Consider the following 17,965-nt stretch of genomic DNA (forward strand, 5'->3'; position numbering starts at 1 on the left):
GGGAATGGGGGGGCTTTGGGGGAGGGCGGGAGGAGGGAGGACAGGGGAATCCGTGGCTGATATACAAAATTAAATTAAATTATAAAATTAAAAAATAAATAAGTAAAATATATAGGTTGGTTTAAAAAATATGACAGTGTTGAGGAAAAATATATCAATGAAGACAATAAGTATAAATCAGCTTAAATTATAAATAAGAAGAAACAAGATGTTTAAACTGATTCACAAAACAAAATATCAATCTATCATGATAATAGACAATATTTCAGGTGCTTGGAACATAATACCTCTTGTACAAATGTGAGAATCTGAATTCAAATCCTCAGAACCTATATAAAAGCTGGTCCTGGTTCTATGTGCCTGTTAACCCAGGGTTATGGGGGAAGAGAAAGCAGGGTCACTGAGACTTGTTGGCCATCAGCCTAGCTCCAGTTTCAGTGAGTATAAGGGAATAAGAAAGAGTAACAAAACAGTACACCAAACATACCACTGACTTTTATATGGGCATATGCATCCACACTTACATACGCATGTGTCACACACCATGTACACCTCATTTACAGACAAAGAGTAGAAAAGAGATTGTGTTTCAAAGTCTAAAAGTAAAGAGGTACAACACAAACAAGGCCAATGTAGACAAAAAGTCAGGAACTGAGATCTTAATAACGTAGAAATTGGTTTATCAACACGGGGGCATGTAGGCAGACATGGTGCTGGAGAAGCAGCTGAGAATCCTACGTCTTGATACACAGGCAACAGGAAGTGGTCTGAACTAGGCATAGCTTGAGTTTAGCAGACCTCAAAGCTCTCCCCAACACTGACACACTTTATCCAACAAGGCCACCTTATTTCAACAAGGCCATACCTCCTAATAATGCCACTCCCTATGAACTTATGGGAGCTAATTACATTCAAACTACCACATGAGTTCTATCCATATGAAGCAGAAACCAGAGATTTGAGAAGAAACTCAGAGATGTGTTTCATACTGTGAAAACAACACACAACTCTCAGTATAAGACAAATACTTTTAATACATTTTAAAACATGAGGAAGACTCCTGTTTTAACTAAACTAACTAAATTGTGTTTTAATTAAACACAAAACTAGACAGATTAAAGTACATAGCTGTGTATCAAACACAATGTTATAACTACAACTGTATTTGTAAAACATTAGAAATCATCTAAATGTTCAAACACAAAATATTAGTTAAATAAACAGTATGTATACCCAATGAAGAGGCATAACAAAGGAAAACATGGGAAAGAGAATTAAGAACCTACTATATACATATATACATATATGTATTATATATAATGCTATCTTTCATGCAAAAATACGAGAAGTAAAAAATGTTTATCTTCTAATTTTTGCATAAAAAACACAAGATGTATCAACTCAAGAATAAGCAAATTGGTTTCTACCAGGGAGAAGGAGAAGGGGTAACAAGAAGGGAAATAGGAAGCTGTCTCCCAACACTATCTGCTGAAATGGCCTAGAAGCGCTAATATATCCCAGGGAATAATCACACTAAGTATATGTATTTCTGTTTCTAAATACCATTTTCCTCTAAAAGGAACAGAACTCTTTGGAGAAATCACTCTTGCTAGGACTAGGGCAGGTAGGGAGTTTGAAATATCTTGGAGAGCCAGAAAGTAAGAAAGTGCTCAAAAAAAATAAATAAAATAAAATGATGGAGATGTGTCAAAAAGACATAAGGGCCAGCCTTAAGGAATTCCCACTGGCAAAATAGAGAAAACTTAAAGGCAAATAAAGGCAGTATCAGAAGATTTCAGTCCAACAAACACAGAAACATCAATGAGCGTATGCCAATCAGCCACGTGTGGAAGGAGTGTTTGGGTTAGAAAAAAAAACCTGCAACCAACCTAACAAAGAGTTATTTAAACATAAATGATCACAGAGGAATCAAGGGAAGAGTTTATGAGGAATAAACTAGTTTTAGGGTTTCAAGAATCTAACTGCTTTTCATTTGAAAAAGATAAGAAGTGGTTACTTGGTAGAGAAAGCAGGTGATAAACACTGACATTGCAAACAGCTTAGATAGATGTCAGGGCCTTTAGATGAACATACTCTGTCCATAGCACTTATGGGAGTGCTCCAGAGGTAGCAGGTAATTGAACTGAACCATGGAGATGCAGCACAAACTCAAAACATAGATAAAACTGGGCTTTATTCTCCAAAACTGACAGAGATGTGGAAAAAAGGTAGCCAAGACAAGGAGCAATTCAAATGAAGGAAGACTATAATATGCAACAACTATGTGCAATATAAACCCTGGATGGAAATGTGTACTGCAGGAAAACTGCAGATACTGTGACAAAGAACACTGCCTTGTGTTACATCTGTAATGTGAGGCCAAATATTTTACTAATGTGAGTTTCCTCAGACTGATAACTGTGCTGAGGTTGTCTAAGAAAGTATCCACATCTTGATGAAATACACAAATACTAAGGTTTAGGTAGGGTGTGATCATGTATGTATCTACTCCCAAATGGTCCAGAAAAAGAAATGACAGAAGAGAAAAAATAAGAGAGAAATCATGATAGAGCAAACTTGAAGAGACAGTTAAGCACTGGGAATGTAAACTTAGTGTGGGTGGATATACTGCAATAACACTGTAGGTTTTCCTTTAAATATTTAATAATTTGAAAATAAATATTTGAAAATCAATTTGAAATAAAGCCCTTTGTAAAAAACACATTTTTCTTGAATAGAAACTTTCTCTAACAAAGCTTAAACTTAAATATTCAAATATCTTCATTTTCATAACTATGATCTTTAATCATAAAAAGACAATTCAAGCTTGTCAGTTGGGAATTTGAATAGAAACAAGGGTTGATATACCAGTGTGATGTGACTTGTATAAGAGATCTCTCTTCCTGAGTGTTGGTTTTCTCGTGTGGAGAAAAGGAACAGACTGCTTCATAGGACTGCCTTTAACTACAGCACTCAGGAGGGAGAGGCAGGAAAATCTCTGTTAGTTCCACGTCAGCCTGGTCTACATAGTGAATTCCAGTTCAGCTAGGGCTAAGACAAACCTCAAAATGCAAGCATATTATAGACATGTACTTGTTATGTAAAGGTCATTAGTTAGTCACTTTCACTTAGGTAGATAGGAAGAATTACCATAAAACCATTCTGTAAAATTATTTGTCCTTTAGAATGCACTATTTTCATTGTACTAAAAACATTACAAATATATAAGAAATTAAAATATGCATTCCCAACTGCAAAAGGAAATTAGGCTACTACGCAATCCCCACACACAAAGTCTTCCTACAAATACTCCAACTTTTCTTGCCACAATGTACTTTGCTTACACACTGATAAAAGCCTAGAGACACATACCAAGGATATAGAAGGGACATAGCAGGTGGAGGAGTTTGAATGAGAGTGGCCCCATAGGCTCATATATTTATATACTTAGTCCCCAGTTGATGAGCTGTCAGGGTAGGATTAGGAGGTGTGGCCTTGCTGGAGTGGCTGTGGCCTTGTTGGAGAAAGTGCGTCACTAGGGGTGGGTTTTGAGGTTTCAAAAGCCCACCCAGTCAGAGTCTCCTCTCTCTCTCTCTCTCTCTCTCTCTCTCTCTCTCTCTCTCTCTCTCTCTCTCTCTCCCCCCGTCTCTCTCTCTGCCTGATGCCTGTAGCTAAGGATATAAAGCTCCCAGATGTTTCTCCAGCACCATGCCTGCCTGTGTACTGCCATATTCCCTGCCATGATAATAATGGACTTAGCCTCTGAAACTGTAAGCCAGCCCCCAATTAAATGCTTTCTTTTATAAGTGTTGCCTTTGTCATGGTGTGTCTTCACAATAGTAGAACAATGACTAACAGCAGGGACAGAGAATCATCCATGGAGTCACATACTAGCTTGTTGATGATTCCCCTCGCCATTCTTGGCATCTATACTATCAAGTAAAGGCATGATATATGAGCTGCTGGGTATCTATAGCTCTTCTTTGAAAAGTTGTACTATGTCCTCCTATAACATAAATCTGACAAACTAAATGACTGAATTTCCTATTTCAATTAGTTTACATCCATCAAAGAAAGTTCACTGAGAATTAATTTTGGGTTAATTTTACTGGAATTTCTATTTTCATTTCTTAGAAAACATGTTGTCAGTCTAGGTACACTACACCTTAATTAACCCGACTTTTCATTTTAATTTTCAAAAATTAAAGCATTCATGTTTTCACATTTTAAAACAAGTCAGATGAAGAATGAATGCCCTTGTTCTCTTAAAACAGGAAACCATATGCCACCACAAGCTCCCCTTTGGGATTCTGCTCATGAAAGAATCATTCCTTCTAGAAGAAACTGTTCTTACAAGGTTAAAGGTCTCAGCCATCAGTTAAGTCTTGTGTGCATCCAGTGTAAACTATTTACAATGCAGCCTACCAGCTGATAAGAAAAATTGAGTAACACTCCCCTTTTCAAGGTGTTCGAGTTCGTTTGGATACAATGATGCACAGACAATAGTTTTAATATGGACTAAAACAATAAGCACTCAAATAGGGATTTAAAAGGAGTTGAAAGAAGGAAAATATGAGTTTCCTCTTCAATACTTGGAGTTGCTGCAATAGGTAGGTGCACTTTGACTGATTTAGAATTATGTACTTTGATTTACATGTGTTAATTGATGCTATTACAAAAGTTACCCTTAGGAAACAGTTGGTATCTGTCCAGCACTTCGTTAAGATTCCACAGACACAGTTTTATTAGATGTTAACATCTTAAAGGTTAATATTATTAACCTATTTACAGTCATAAAAAATATGACTTGAAAAATACTAAACATGTGCCCAAAGTGACATGATTATGAAGCTTAAGAGGGAAGGGGCAATTACACAACCCTCTATCTTTCCACTACCCCGCTTAGGTTTAGATATATGCAAATAAAAAAAGGAAAGAGCAACAAAGTCCTGCCTCTAATGTTTATACAGAGGGGGCTATTTCCAACTGGGACAACCTAGTAAGCCACCTTCATACTCCTTGGGTAGTGTCCTACAATTGCTAAAGCAGTCTTCTCACACAGTTACACCCGTAGATTCTCCCTTTTGTGCTAACAGTGCTAGAATGCAGTCTGCCTCAACAGCATGTTCCAGACAGGTGTTCTGCATTCATCTGGATGTGGCAGCAACAATCTAACTCAGGAAAAATGCCAGATGTTCCAACAATAGCAGTAACAGTTATCTATTTTTATTCTGGCAGCTCATTGCAGTTTTATCATTTTTAGCTGTAAAACGTATTAAGAGACCCTCTGATGGTGAAGTCCTGTTTTCCATGAAAAACTTTCACTCTATCAAGCTTGAGCAGCTTTCCTCTTGATTTGTGTCTGAACCATGAGAAAAAACATCACAGATGCAGACTGTATTATACTGCGAACATATGCATGCTTTTAAATCACTTTTATCTTACTTTTGCTAATGTAACCCTGAAACATAAAATATGTTCTTTTTTTTTTCATTCACTGTATGGGAAGAACAGATGGTGAAAGAGTTAGATTAAAGTGGTACAGCATGTCCATTAGAATAAGCCCACTGCTTGGGATGCTCCCCTCAGCCAGGAGCCCTGTTTACTGTAAGGAATGCCTGTGGCTTATACACATTGGAAATGGCCAGAGGTTTTCCCCAGGGGTGAACAACGAAATTAATGGCAGAATCAAACAATTTTTAAAATGAAAATAACACAAGGTACTAATTTGAGGATGACTGAACTCACGTGCCTATGATCACATAACTGAGCAACAGACAAATAATAGAGTTCTTTTCTAACTTGAAAGAATTTAGGGCTCTGAAAACTGCAACTGGAGAAGAACACTAAGTGCACATCACTTTCTGCACTCCTCATCAAGCTTTCTAGAGAAAGCTTGCTGCCACTGCTTTAACTATAACTTACTGTAATAAGAATTAACAGCAAGAAGAACTCTGCATGAAATTACACACTGAGAAAGGCGAAGTGCAGTGTGATTGCTGTATGAATGTCACTAATATTTCATTGCTATATGAATGTCACTAATATTTCATTGCTATATGAATGTCACTAATATTTCATTGCTATATGAATGTCACTAATATTAGCATTGGGAAAGAACACTCTGAGAAATTATTTAGCTTATCATATGGTTCCAAAGAGTTTTTAAAATATTTTTTGAAAAATAATAGGAAACATTCTTCCTCCTCCCCCTCCTCCTCCTTCATCCTTCCTCCCTCTCTCTCTCCTTTTCTAGTGTTTAATCCTAGGTATGGAATCCACGTCCTTGCTCATGCTAGGAGAAGCATTCTGCCACTCAGATGTGTATCACCAGTTCATAGAAAATATTTTAAAGGAAAAGGGGTATTAGTCTTGAATTTGAAAGTAAATAATCCCAGTTATATTACAAGTGATTGGAAAGCAGATACTATAACAAAATTCAAGTATTATAAACTAAATGTTTGGGTTATTTCTTCCTTATTTTAGAGAATGGTACAACTATTAACTTCACAAAATCAATATTTAGGAATGGTCTAAGAAAACTTTCACTTATTATTTATTTAATTATTTGATCCCTTTATGGTATAATCTGTTATTTATTATAATTTTTAAAAGCTTCAATTCACATTTTAGTTATGTTCAGCTCAAAAAACTATTCTGGCAATAAGTCTTTCATACCTGAAATTCTGTGATACAGCTCTTAAAATAGAAATGGCAAATTTTTATAATATGCCTTAACTATAGTTTGAAATATCATAGAACTCTTTTTGATTAAAAATAATATTTTTCACACAACATATTCTGATTACAGTTTCTCCTCCCCCAGCTCCCATCAGATCCTCCCTACCTCCCCACCCACCCCTCTCTCATTAGAAAACAAACAGGCATCTAGAAAGAAACAAAATAAAAACAAAGAAACCAGAATAGGAAAAAAGAAACAAACAAAAAAAGTTAAAGAAAAAGTATAAGAGCACCTACAGATGCCAAAACACATACTCACACTCATCACTTCTCTTAATATACTCCTATAGACAAAAACTGTTCCTGGGTTTCATTTATTCATTTTCTCCACAGAAAAGCAACCATAGTAGACAACTCATCAGCTGTTAAACTGACCTACATCTGTAAATGAGTCAGCATGCCAGAACAGGGGCTAAGTTTCCTCTAGTGTCGTTCTATAAAGCATCTCCCATCAGGTTCCATATGGACAGAGCTGTTCCTAAACATGACATCCACAATCCATCCCTTTTGCAAATTCAAAGGAGAGTTCCTATGGACTTGTATAAGCATTTCCATTGCACAGAGAATTTTAAACAGATAGGAATAAACATGGAATAAATGTTTAAAGTCTTTAAATCATAGAAACCCCAACTGTAATGATCAGGGATACACTAATTTGCTCTGGTAATGTGAAGTAGCTCCAGCCCAATGAGTAAATCCTGGGTTTCCAGAATGACTAGCATTAATTTGAATGATAATTAAGGAGGTAAAGGGCATTGACAGCCCAATAGCACTGTGTACTGACTCTCCGATCTTCCACATGTAGGTGGCAGATCAGTTGGGTTCAGATGTATACCCAAGCTACTCTTGGCTGTGTTCTATGACATGTCATCCACAATCAATTTATGCTGATGTGTTGGTAAACATATTAATAACTTCTGCACACTACAAAATTTATCATATTTCTGACTTTGTGAAAAGAAATAGAAACTTAAAGACCCTCTCCTGAGTCAACTCATTCTACATTGTAGACTAAACAGGACAGGTCCACAGTTCCTTCTTCTAAGTATAGAAAACTCAAATAGTATAGATGAGGTAGCAAATGCATTGAACCTTTCTACATCTTAGCTGAGCATCATATATTTAAGGTATATAATATGGTAAGTTAATGTTATAAAATTATTACCATTTGCAAGTTTGTTAACATATCCACCTTTGGATAATTATTTGAATCTTGTATGAAAATTTTAAATTTCTTTCATCAGATTTCAAGCACACATTATCGTGTTGTTAACTACAATCATCATATTTAAGATTAGGCTCCCAGACATATCCATCTTAAAACTGAAAGTTATACTCTGACTAACAACAGTCCCCACCCTGAGTATCTGGCAACTACCATTCTACTCCAATAACTGAGACTAGTCTAGATACATACAAGTGAAAACATACAGTATTTTCCATTGTCTGCTGTATTTCATAGGTGGAAAGATTTCCTTCTTTTACATTACATGATAATGGATTACGTATAATTTTTTGGGCTGTTCATACATCAGTAGACACAGGTCAATTCCATTTCTTCACTATTGTAAATAATGCTTCATTACAGTTGATACAATGATTTACTTTTCCATACATAGACACCAGGAAATGGGTTTGCTGGATGATGTGGTGGCTCCAGTTTTAATTTTTTTTTTTTTTAAGGAACTCCTATGCTATCTTCTAGAATAGCTTCATTAATTTACGTTCTTCTGGAGACACACAAGGTATTTTGCTTTGCATCACATCTTCAACATTTCATATCACTTCTCCTACAAACTTTATAGTGTCTGGTCTTAAGTCAAATAATCAGTATCAAGATATTCTTGTATTTGGTAGAAGACAGATCTAATGCATTGTTTGAAATCTAAATCAAAAATTGGATATCCAAATCCAGTTTTCCAAACACTCTTTGCTCACTCTTGTGTACTAGTCAAATATTAGTTGATCAGGTAGGCAGGAATTTATTTCTAGACTCTGTCTTATGCTGATATAATGTTTTGATTACTGGAGCTTTGTAATATAGTTTGAAATCGGAAAGCATGATGCGGCCAGCTTGCTCTTCTTTCTGTGTGATGCTCAATCTCGCTCTAGTGATTTCAGGATTTTTGTAGATCAGCACATAAATTTTCTCTGTTTATGTCTTCTCTTTCAACTTCTTTATTCATATGTATTAATTGCACAACATAATGGGTTTCATTATGATACTTTCATATATGCACTTTGATTATATCCAAGAAAAGCTTTCAGCCTTTCACTATGTTAGCTATGGTTTCATCAAGTTTGTTGTCTTTATTATATTGAAGCACGTTTGTTCCATAACCAGTTTATAGAGTTTTTATTAAATAATGCTGAATTTTGTCAAGTCATCTCTCTGCCTTTAGTTTGATAATCATATAAATTCTAAACTCCACTGTGGTGTATCACATTCACTGATTTGTCCCACCTGTTCATGTCTGAGTCTTTTAACGTGCTTATTAACTTAGTCTGTTAGGAGAGCTGAAAAGCCTGCTTCTCTGTTCACAATACTGTCTTCTCTTCTTGGGGTGTCCTTTTCTGGCTGTAGTATAGGTAAGAATCTGGCCTTAAGTTAGTTTGAGAACTTGTCTTCAATTTTTTTAGAGAACTTTGAAAAGAGCCACCTATAATTCTTCTGTAAATGTTTGATAGAATTTAGTAGAGAAGCCATGGGATCACAAACTTGTCTTTCTGGGGAGTTTTTTTTTGGGGGGGGGGATTGTTGTTGTTTGGGTTTTTATTGTTGTTGTTTTGTGTGTGTGCTCTTTGTGTGAATGCCACTTGAGGGCCCACAGAGACCAGTAGAGGGCATTGGATCCCCTGAAGCTGCAGTTATAGGTAGTTGTGAGTCACCAGCTCTGAGTGCTGGGAACCAAACTCTAGTCTTTTAGAAGAAGAATAAGTGTTCTTAACTGCTGTTCTGTCTCTCCACCCCTTTGAGAGAGAGAGAGAGAGAGAGAGAGAGAGAGAGAGAGAGAGAGAGAGAGAGAGAGAGAGAGAGAGAGAGAACAAAGTCAGGTTGGTAGGGAGGTACGGAAGATCTGGGAGGAGTTGGGGGAAGAATATGATCAAAATATCAAAGTATATTGTATGAAAAAAATTAAGCCAATAAATACAAATAAAAGTAAAAGATTTAACTACAGTTTTCCACGTTTCGTTTACTTGTAATCTTCACTTTCTTCATTCTTCTGTGAACTTCATCTTTAGGCTTAAGTTAAATTGAAACCATCCTTTGTGTTTCTGCCCGGGGCTACGCTCCAGATGCCCACTCTTCTCACAGAACTCTTCATCGCTATTAGCCTTCTCTTAGCATTTTCTTTATCTGGTGTGGCTTGCCCAGTCTTGTTTTTCATCTGTCTCAGGATTTTTGTTAGGCTTTGTTTCCCTTTGACTCATTAGCTGCTCAGGAATAAGTTATTTAATTTCTATATATTTGTGAATTTCTCAATTTTCTTTCTGTTATTGACTTTTGCTTTTGTATCATTGTGGTCAGAAAATATACTTGATATGATTCCAAACTTCTTGAATGTATTAAGGGAAGAGTAGGCAGAAGCCAATACTCCTGAACATACTGTCTTCCTCTCTGCCAGACAGTTGCCAAGGGAATGAGAACCCGTGACTGGCCACATCTAATTCCTCTCTAACAGGCTAGTTGTTTTTTTTTTTTTCTCCCTCATCTGCATGATGGTCATAGTTCCTAAAGCACTCATCTTCTGAAATTTATGCCTACTTTAGGTGTTCTTAAGTAAATGAAGAACTTAATTGAAAACAAAGCAGGAGGCCGGGCGGTGGTGGCGCACACCTTTAATCCCAGTACTCGGGAGGCAGAGGCAGGCGGATCTCTGTGAGTTCGAGGCCAGCCTGGGCTACCAAGTGAGTTCCAGGAAAGGCGCAAAGCTACACAGAGAAACCCTGTCTCAAAAAATCAAAAAAAAGAAAAAAAGAAAAAGAAAAGAAAACAAAGCAGGAACCCCAAGTCTCACTATACTGAACAAAATATTTTCTAAAATAATACTCAGAAGTTCGTATATGGAAATAATCTAAAAGGGTCAAAATTGTTTTAATAATCTCCTGATATTTGAAGATATGTCCTAAATTTATATGTGGCCTAACCCCAGTAATATGAACTAGCCTGCATAGTATAAGACTTTCTGGAAAGATGGTTTCATTTTTATAAAAAAAAAAAAAAATCAGTATTTTTCAAAATTAGTCAAGAATTCCATGTTTTCATGCTATATATAAAACATCAAATGAAAGATAGCTATATAGTAATGATAAAAGTACTTTGTGTAATGGAATTACTTTCTTGCAAAATTATTGGTACTTTTTTTTTTTCTGTAACTTAAAATGTCAGGTTCCCAGAATTTCCAAGAGAATTTCTACCTTCACCCAAAGGAATCCAGACTGCTGGCCATGAAAATTAAGAGGGTTCTGTGAGATTGTTTGAAGGAACAGATGTCAAATAAAACTCACAAGTGTTACAGTGTATCTGAAACAAGTGATTAAATACTTTCAGATTTCAGAAGCTTCCACAGTGTAACACATACATCCTTGGAGGGATGACACATGTGTTGGTTACTACTGATTAGAGAGAAGATGAGAGAAGAGTGAGATGATGCAATAAACTCAGCTGCCATGAACTAACTGTATTAAACACAACTATAAACATACTAATGTAAAAAGTTTAAAAGGAAACTCTGAAGTCAGGAGGCATTTACTCGTGATTGACATAAGTTAACCATTGCACGATAACTTTCAACTGGTATTAGAGTAGTCAGGCCTAGTTACAAAAAATATGTGGAAAACATAGTAGCAATCTATAACACATAAGTTCTGAAAAATAAATTCTATAAACTCAGTAGCTCCAGTTCCTTTGAACTACGAAAACTGCATGCATAAAATAAATAACAATAGACTACTGCAGCACTGTGACAGGATTGCAGCCCTGACACTGTGTGAGGAATGAAAAAAAATTAACCACAATGTTTTCTATCGCAGTTTTTCTATAACCATTCAAAGCAATTCTATTTTGACCTTTCCCAACTCAAGTAATGCACAGAGGTTCAAGGGCGATCCAGTCATTCATTAAGCAACCATAATGTAATCAAGTCTAAAATTATTCCCAAGGGTTTCTAATACCAGAGAAGGATCTGAAGATTCGTCTACTCCTGCACCCAAACTAGAGGCTGGGAATGAATTATAATTTGTGCATATCTTGAATGTTCATAGAACAGTACATAAATAATTCAAAAAAGCAAGGTTGCTGTTTGCCATTTATTAGATATCTGCTAGAAATTTTTAATGTGCCTAATATACACCAATAAAAGGGAGTAACAAATAATATTGAATCATTAAACTACCATTACTTTGTAGGCTACATTTTGCTATGAAATTTGCCTTCTGAAACATCAAATGAGAACTTGCAGATAGAAATAACAAAGAGAAAAGAATACTTTGAAAATGAGCATGTGGTGCTTTTATTTGCAAGTTCTTTACAATGAAGTTTTAAAGAAAAGTATAAATAAAAATTACCCCCAAAATGGGCAGAGGTATCTTATATGTAATTCAAGCCATAGTCTCATTATCATTATTCATCTACTAATACACATGGAGGAATTCAATATGTTTGATTTGAAAAACTGAAAACAAGCTGTAGAAGTATAATCTCAAAATAGTGATATAAAATATAACCAAAATATATCTATAACAAAAAGGGGTACAGAAGCCCAGGATAAAGAAATTTAACCATTCTTTATTTTTAACAGGTCTTTATAAACTCACATCAGAACTATATGAATTAGTCCCCTGAATAATTTTCCTTGTTTTACCTTATCAGTATTCTTACACCCTACCCAAAAAACTTTACTTATTTTCCACAAAAAATTAGTATATATTGGCACCAATCTATTTTTCAACCATCACTCACTCATTCAGAAACACCAACCTTCCCCCACTCCATCTCTAGACCCAGTCACATTGATAACATGCTCTTGCATTTCTCAGTCTTGGTTTTCCTGACTTTTTCACTTTGATATACATGATCCTACCCCAAAGTTAGATCACCCACACCATTCAGACACAATTCACAAAGCCCTGTATACATATCATTTCTCATTACATTTCTTTCTCTATAGTATAATTTACTACTTTAACATTACTGAAAATTTTAAGAATATTTCTTATACCACTTGTTTATATTTTACCCAGTCTGTATCCTCAGATCTCACAATGATCACTGTAGCATCTTTCTGAAACAGATCTTCAGCTCACACATGCTGAGTTGAAAACTTATAAGAACAATGCCACATGGGGGCGGGGGTGTAAAGAGATGACTAAGGAGTTAAGAGACCTGACTGCTCTTCTGAAACACCAGGGTTCAATTCCCAGCACCCACATGAGGCTAACAACTGTCTTTAACTCCAGTTCCAGAGGATCTGATGCCCTTTGCTGGCATCCATTGAGCACTGAATACACGGCATACAAACGTACATGCTGGCAAAACACCAGTACACATAAAATAAAAATAAATAAATCTGAAAAAAATTTTAAAAAAGAACTATGCTGCATAAAATTTGAAGACTAGCTATTCCTAAAGAATAATTTGAACCAAAAATTTTTGAAGAGCTTTCTTTTACTTTAAAATTTCTGAAGATTTAAATATATCTAAGATGGACAGATTTCGAAGTTGTTCTCTTCCAGCAGAAACTATGAGTTTGCCTTGGTTGTCACACTTTTCCAATGATACTTCTCCAAGGATACTCTCACACCAAATGTCTGTTCACCTGCCATTCTGTACCACTGGCTCCTTGTAAGCAGAAAACTTATGTCTCCTTCCTGGCATGTGTGTGCTAGTACCCATACAGTGAAAACTTAAAAAATGATTTATCTATCACCTTGGTTATCTAAAATAAACAAAATTAAGAATAACCTTTAGTAGGCACATAAATGTTAGGTAAACTTAATTTATAGTCAACTGTGCTGCTTAAAGGAGGCATACAACCAAAATTCTAAGAGCTTGATTTCCAAGTATTAACATAAAAATGAATACACAAGAGAAATCCTATGTAAACAATATGTGTTTGGGTTTTGCTTTGTTTATGCTTGTGATTTTAAACATTACAAAACATCATAGAAGAGCTTACAATTCTAAAGAAAACAATAAAGAGGAATTTTCTACTTTCCACTTTTATTTTTTAAACTACACAATATGTTTAACTTTCAAATCAATTCCTCATCAGCTAAACACACACAAGAAGTCATCTAATGGGACAGCATCTACTGTTAGAGTGAAGTGATAGAAACTTTAGACACTAAGACAGATGCAACAGGAAGCAGGAAGGAAACAGATCATGCAATGAAGTTTAAGAGGTTCAATAAGAGGAGTATGCGTGTGTGCGTGTGTGTGTGTGTGTGTGTGTGTGTGTGTGTGTGTGTGTGTGTGTGTGTGTATGTGTACATGCGTGTGTGCATGTGTGTGCACGTGAGTACTCACATGTGTGTGCCTGCACGCATGCATGTGTATGTGCGCATGTGCATTTGTGCACATGTGTGTACCCACATGTGTACATGTTAATTCCTATGTAACAAAGAACAAACTCCTTCTTAATTTAGTATTTCCTAATTTAAATCCTTCTTTCATCTGTGCATGTTCAACATTCATTTATTTTTGAGGAAAGGACTACTCAGAGGCATAATCCATTCCTAAAAGGAAGCAATAAAACTCACTTCCCAAAGCACCAGATGGTAATATAAAAAGCTCCTCACAGACTCTCTAGAGAAAGGAGCAGCTCCCATTGGCGGGCGGTGTCTCTCGTCATCTCTATGCTTCACAAGGAAAGTACTCAGCTATCCTGGAAGAAGTTGTGCACTGAAAAGCATGTAGGCCTTACCCACCCCCTTTTATCAGAGTAAAGAAATCTTCTATGAAAGATTTCAAGCCATGTGACTTAAGCATCTTGGTGGCAGAAGTCACTATCTTCTTATCTTCATTATCTAGACACTAAAATAATTTAACAAATAGTAGCTTTTTTATGACAACCGAGTCAATGAAAAACATTTCTTCAAATAGTTCACACTTATACATTTGACAAAATAACAGCTCTGAAAAGAACAAAAATAATCATTTCTGTATCCCGAGATTGGTATTTTTAATAATAATAGTAATAATAATAAGCAGTAAAAAATAGTGCCTCAGAAAGATCACTGGTTTTCTATTGGCCCAAGAATAATCTGCTGAGTTACCCACAGTGAGCTGCAAGTAGTCTGGCAGTCTGTCTCCAGAGAGGATGGAGGCAAAGTGGGCACAGGCTACAGGGAGTGGGGAAGCCTCAATCCTGTGCTACCTCCTCCAGGCAGGAAGCTGCACAGACACATCTTGCCAAAAATCTAGTTTCTATTTCTCACACACTGGTCACAAAAATATTCCTTTCCCTCCAAAAACCATTTCTCATAAATGTATGCTTCACTATTTTGGGGTACCTCCTCTGGGTGTCATCATCTCACTGCATTGTTAAGGAGTTTTCTCCCTGTCATCTGGAGGGTTCTGTCTCTCCCAGTTCCCCCATATGCAGTCTGTGGGCAAATCTCATGCTGAAGCTATGCTTCATTCTTAATTTTAACCTCCTGTCTTTCTCTTTTAAAGTTCCCATTTTAATTTAACTTTTCTGTTGAGGCCTTATTTCCTATGTTTTATTGTGCTTACTAAATCTTCCAAGCTAATTATTGTTGGGAGTTAGAGAGAGCAAGAAGTAGAATCAATAAAAATATCAAAGAAACTGTGATGATGAAAACTAACCTCCCATGAACACATCAAACAACAAAATCAATTCACAACTCCTCTTAACACTTTTTTATCTATCAAAAACATATAATAATTAGATTTCATACTTCTTCAACTTCAAGATCAAATCAAGTCAAAAAGAAAAAGAAAAGAAAGTTGTGAAACACCCATGTACTTACCTGGGGATATGGGGAGGTCCTGGATTTTGACTTGGCGCCCGAGAGCCGAGACTTAGCCCCCTTCCTGTTGTCAGTGATGGTGGGTGTGGAGCTGCTGGTATAGGAGAAGGTGGGCTTAGAGGCTGAGATCTGGTCCAGGGAGAGCTGCAGCCCTTTGTATTCTGTGTCCCTGCAGGGGTGAAGAACAAAGTCTTAGTCAGCCACCACAGGGAATAGAGTCATGCAAATCATCGGAAGAGACAGTGCTCCATATATAAAAAGAAAGCAAAAGTTAGTTGTCAAACTGCTTTGCCCCAAACAGCTGGGTTATCCCAGAAAAGCCTCACATTCAACAAATGTGTGTGAATGTGGCTGCCTTCCATTGATTTTATTAAATAGAAGATAAACCTCTCTTTTAATTACTCGGATAAGTACTTTTAATAAAAAACCTAAACAGTAACCTTTCTAGTGGCCCAAGAGAAGTCTGCCGAGTTACCCCGGTGGACTTCGGGAAGTCCCGCAGCCCTTCTCCTGTAAAGGATGGGAGTTAAGTGGTAGAGCGAGTTTTCATGCCATGGATGGTACAATATGAATTATTAAGCCTACCCTAAAGTTTTTCATGTGAGTGAACTCAACAGACAACCAATGCTACCATATCAACAACAATACTCTTGTGATAAACTTTCTAAACACTCTTATAGCTAGCTAGCTTCAAATTAGCTAAAAATCCCTTTCAACAGGATAAGTCAGTCCTCTCAGAGTACATTTTACCACCAGACTTTTTCCATTCCTTCATTATCTAATAAACATTTGTTGTGCTCCTGATACATGAGAATGAAGATGATGACTATAATGTGTAGTAGACTATAATCTATTCAGGAGAAAAACAATATACATACTGACTGCAGGTTGCTATAAAGAGACCAAGGAGCTAATGTTATGAAATCCACTTGGTTCTGACCATAGGTGCAACCCCAAGACATTTCAGACATCACCAGATATCGCTTGAAACTTCTAATTTTCTTCAGAGAGTATCAACCTTCCCTCTAGTCTCCCAAAATAATTTTTTCAAATAGTCTTCTTTATCACCACTTGTTGGAGAAATTTCTTAAGAATTCCAGAACTCATTGGAATGTGCCAAGGTAACTGACTGATTCTTTTTACTCTCTAGAACACTGTGAACTATATATCGCATCATATTTTGCTCCTTTGTACTAGAGGTTTAAAAAAAGCCTTAAGTCTAATTTGCAATCCCCTCTAGAACACTTATGAAGCGTTCATACAGGCATTTTATGCAAATCTACCAGCTTCTTCTAATTTTTTATCTTACTTTTACTTTCTTCATTTATCCTATGATCATTTTCCCTCCCTATAAGACTAGCAAAATCAGGCAAATGGGAAAATATAATTAATTACTTCAAAATTACTATGAGAGATTTTTTAAGTGTTCTTACTATGAAAAACAAACATTATAAGTATGTGAGCTAGTGTATAAACTACATATGCTTAATTTAGCCACTACACAATGTATACCTATATCAAGAACCCCAGTACATGATAGAAATACATGCAATTTACTTATCAACTCAAAAAGGCAAAGGCATAATTCTGACCAGGAGTCTTTCAAGTGAATAAGAATGGAAACCCGATGAACCAGTTTCAGTGTTATCGCTGGCATGCAATGGCACGGATCAGCAAACTACAATAGCATCTGTTAGACTGAAAATCTTTCTTTTTTACTTAGACAAAAAAGGGGAAACATTGCAGAATATTCCTTTACACTGTGTGAAGATGTGTCACTGTGATTGGTTTAATAAAGAGTTGAATAACCAATAGCTAGGCAAGAAGAGGTCAGGTGGGACTCCTGGGGACAGAGAGGTCTCAGGGAAGAAGAAAAGTGGGGTTGCCAGCCAGATGCAGAGAAAGCAGAACATGAAAGAGGAGAGGTAAAAGCAATGAGCCATGTGACAGCATACAGACAAATAGAAATGAGTTAATTTAAGTTATAAGAGATAGTTAGAAACAAGCCTTAGCTAAGGCCAAGCTTTCATAACTGATAATATGGCTGGCAGTCCAAAAAAATCCTGCTACATTTGGTGTCCAATATGGGGACTCAAATGTCTAAACATAGGGCTTGAGAAAGCTAAGAAAAGTTCCAGATAAGGATCTGGATGTGGCTTTCTAGTCTTGCAGTCTCTCAGGTGGGCCGGTACACACAGGTGTCACTACTGCTGCTGCTAGAGCCAGCCAC

General features: G+C 36.4%; 1 protein-coding gene across 6 annotated transcripts in view; it reads right to left on the minus strand.

The window, feature by feature from the left end:
• Sim1 (SIM bHLH transcription factor 1) overlaps positions 1–17,965 on the minus strand; it is a 79,773-nt gene that overhangs the window by 18,039 nt on the left and 43,769 nt on the right. For all 6 annotated transcript variants that reach the window (XM_076552339.1, XM_006983743.4, XM_076552338.1 and 3 more), the window contains one exon: positions 15,736–15,904. In XM_076552339.1, coding sequence (XP_076408454.1) covers positions 15,736–15,904 — 169 coding nt within the window. The remainder of the gene's footprint in view (positions 1–15,735; positions 15,905–17,965) is intronic.

This window comes from Peromyscus maniculatus, chromosome 16 (genome assembly GCF_049852395.1).
Source record: "Peromyscus maniculatus bairdii isolate BWxNUB_F1_BW_parent chromosome 16, HU_Pman_BW_mat_3.1, whole genome shotgun sequence".
Classification (NCBI taxonomy): Eukaryota; Metazoa; Chordata; class Mammalia; order Rodentia; family Cricetidae; genus Peromyscus; species Peromyscus maniculatus.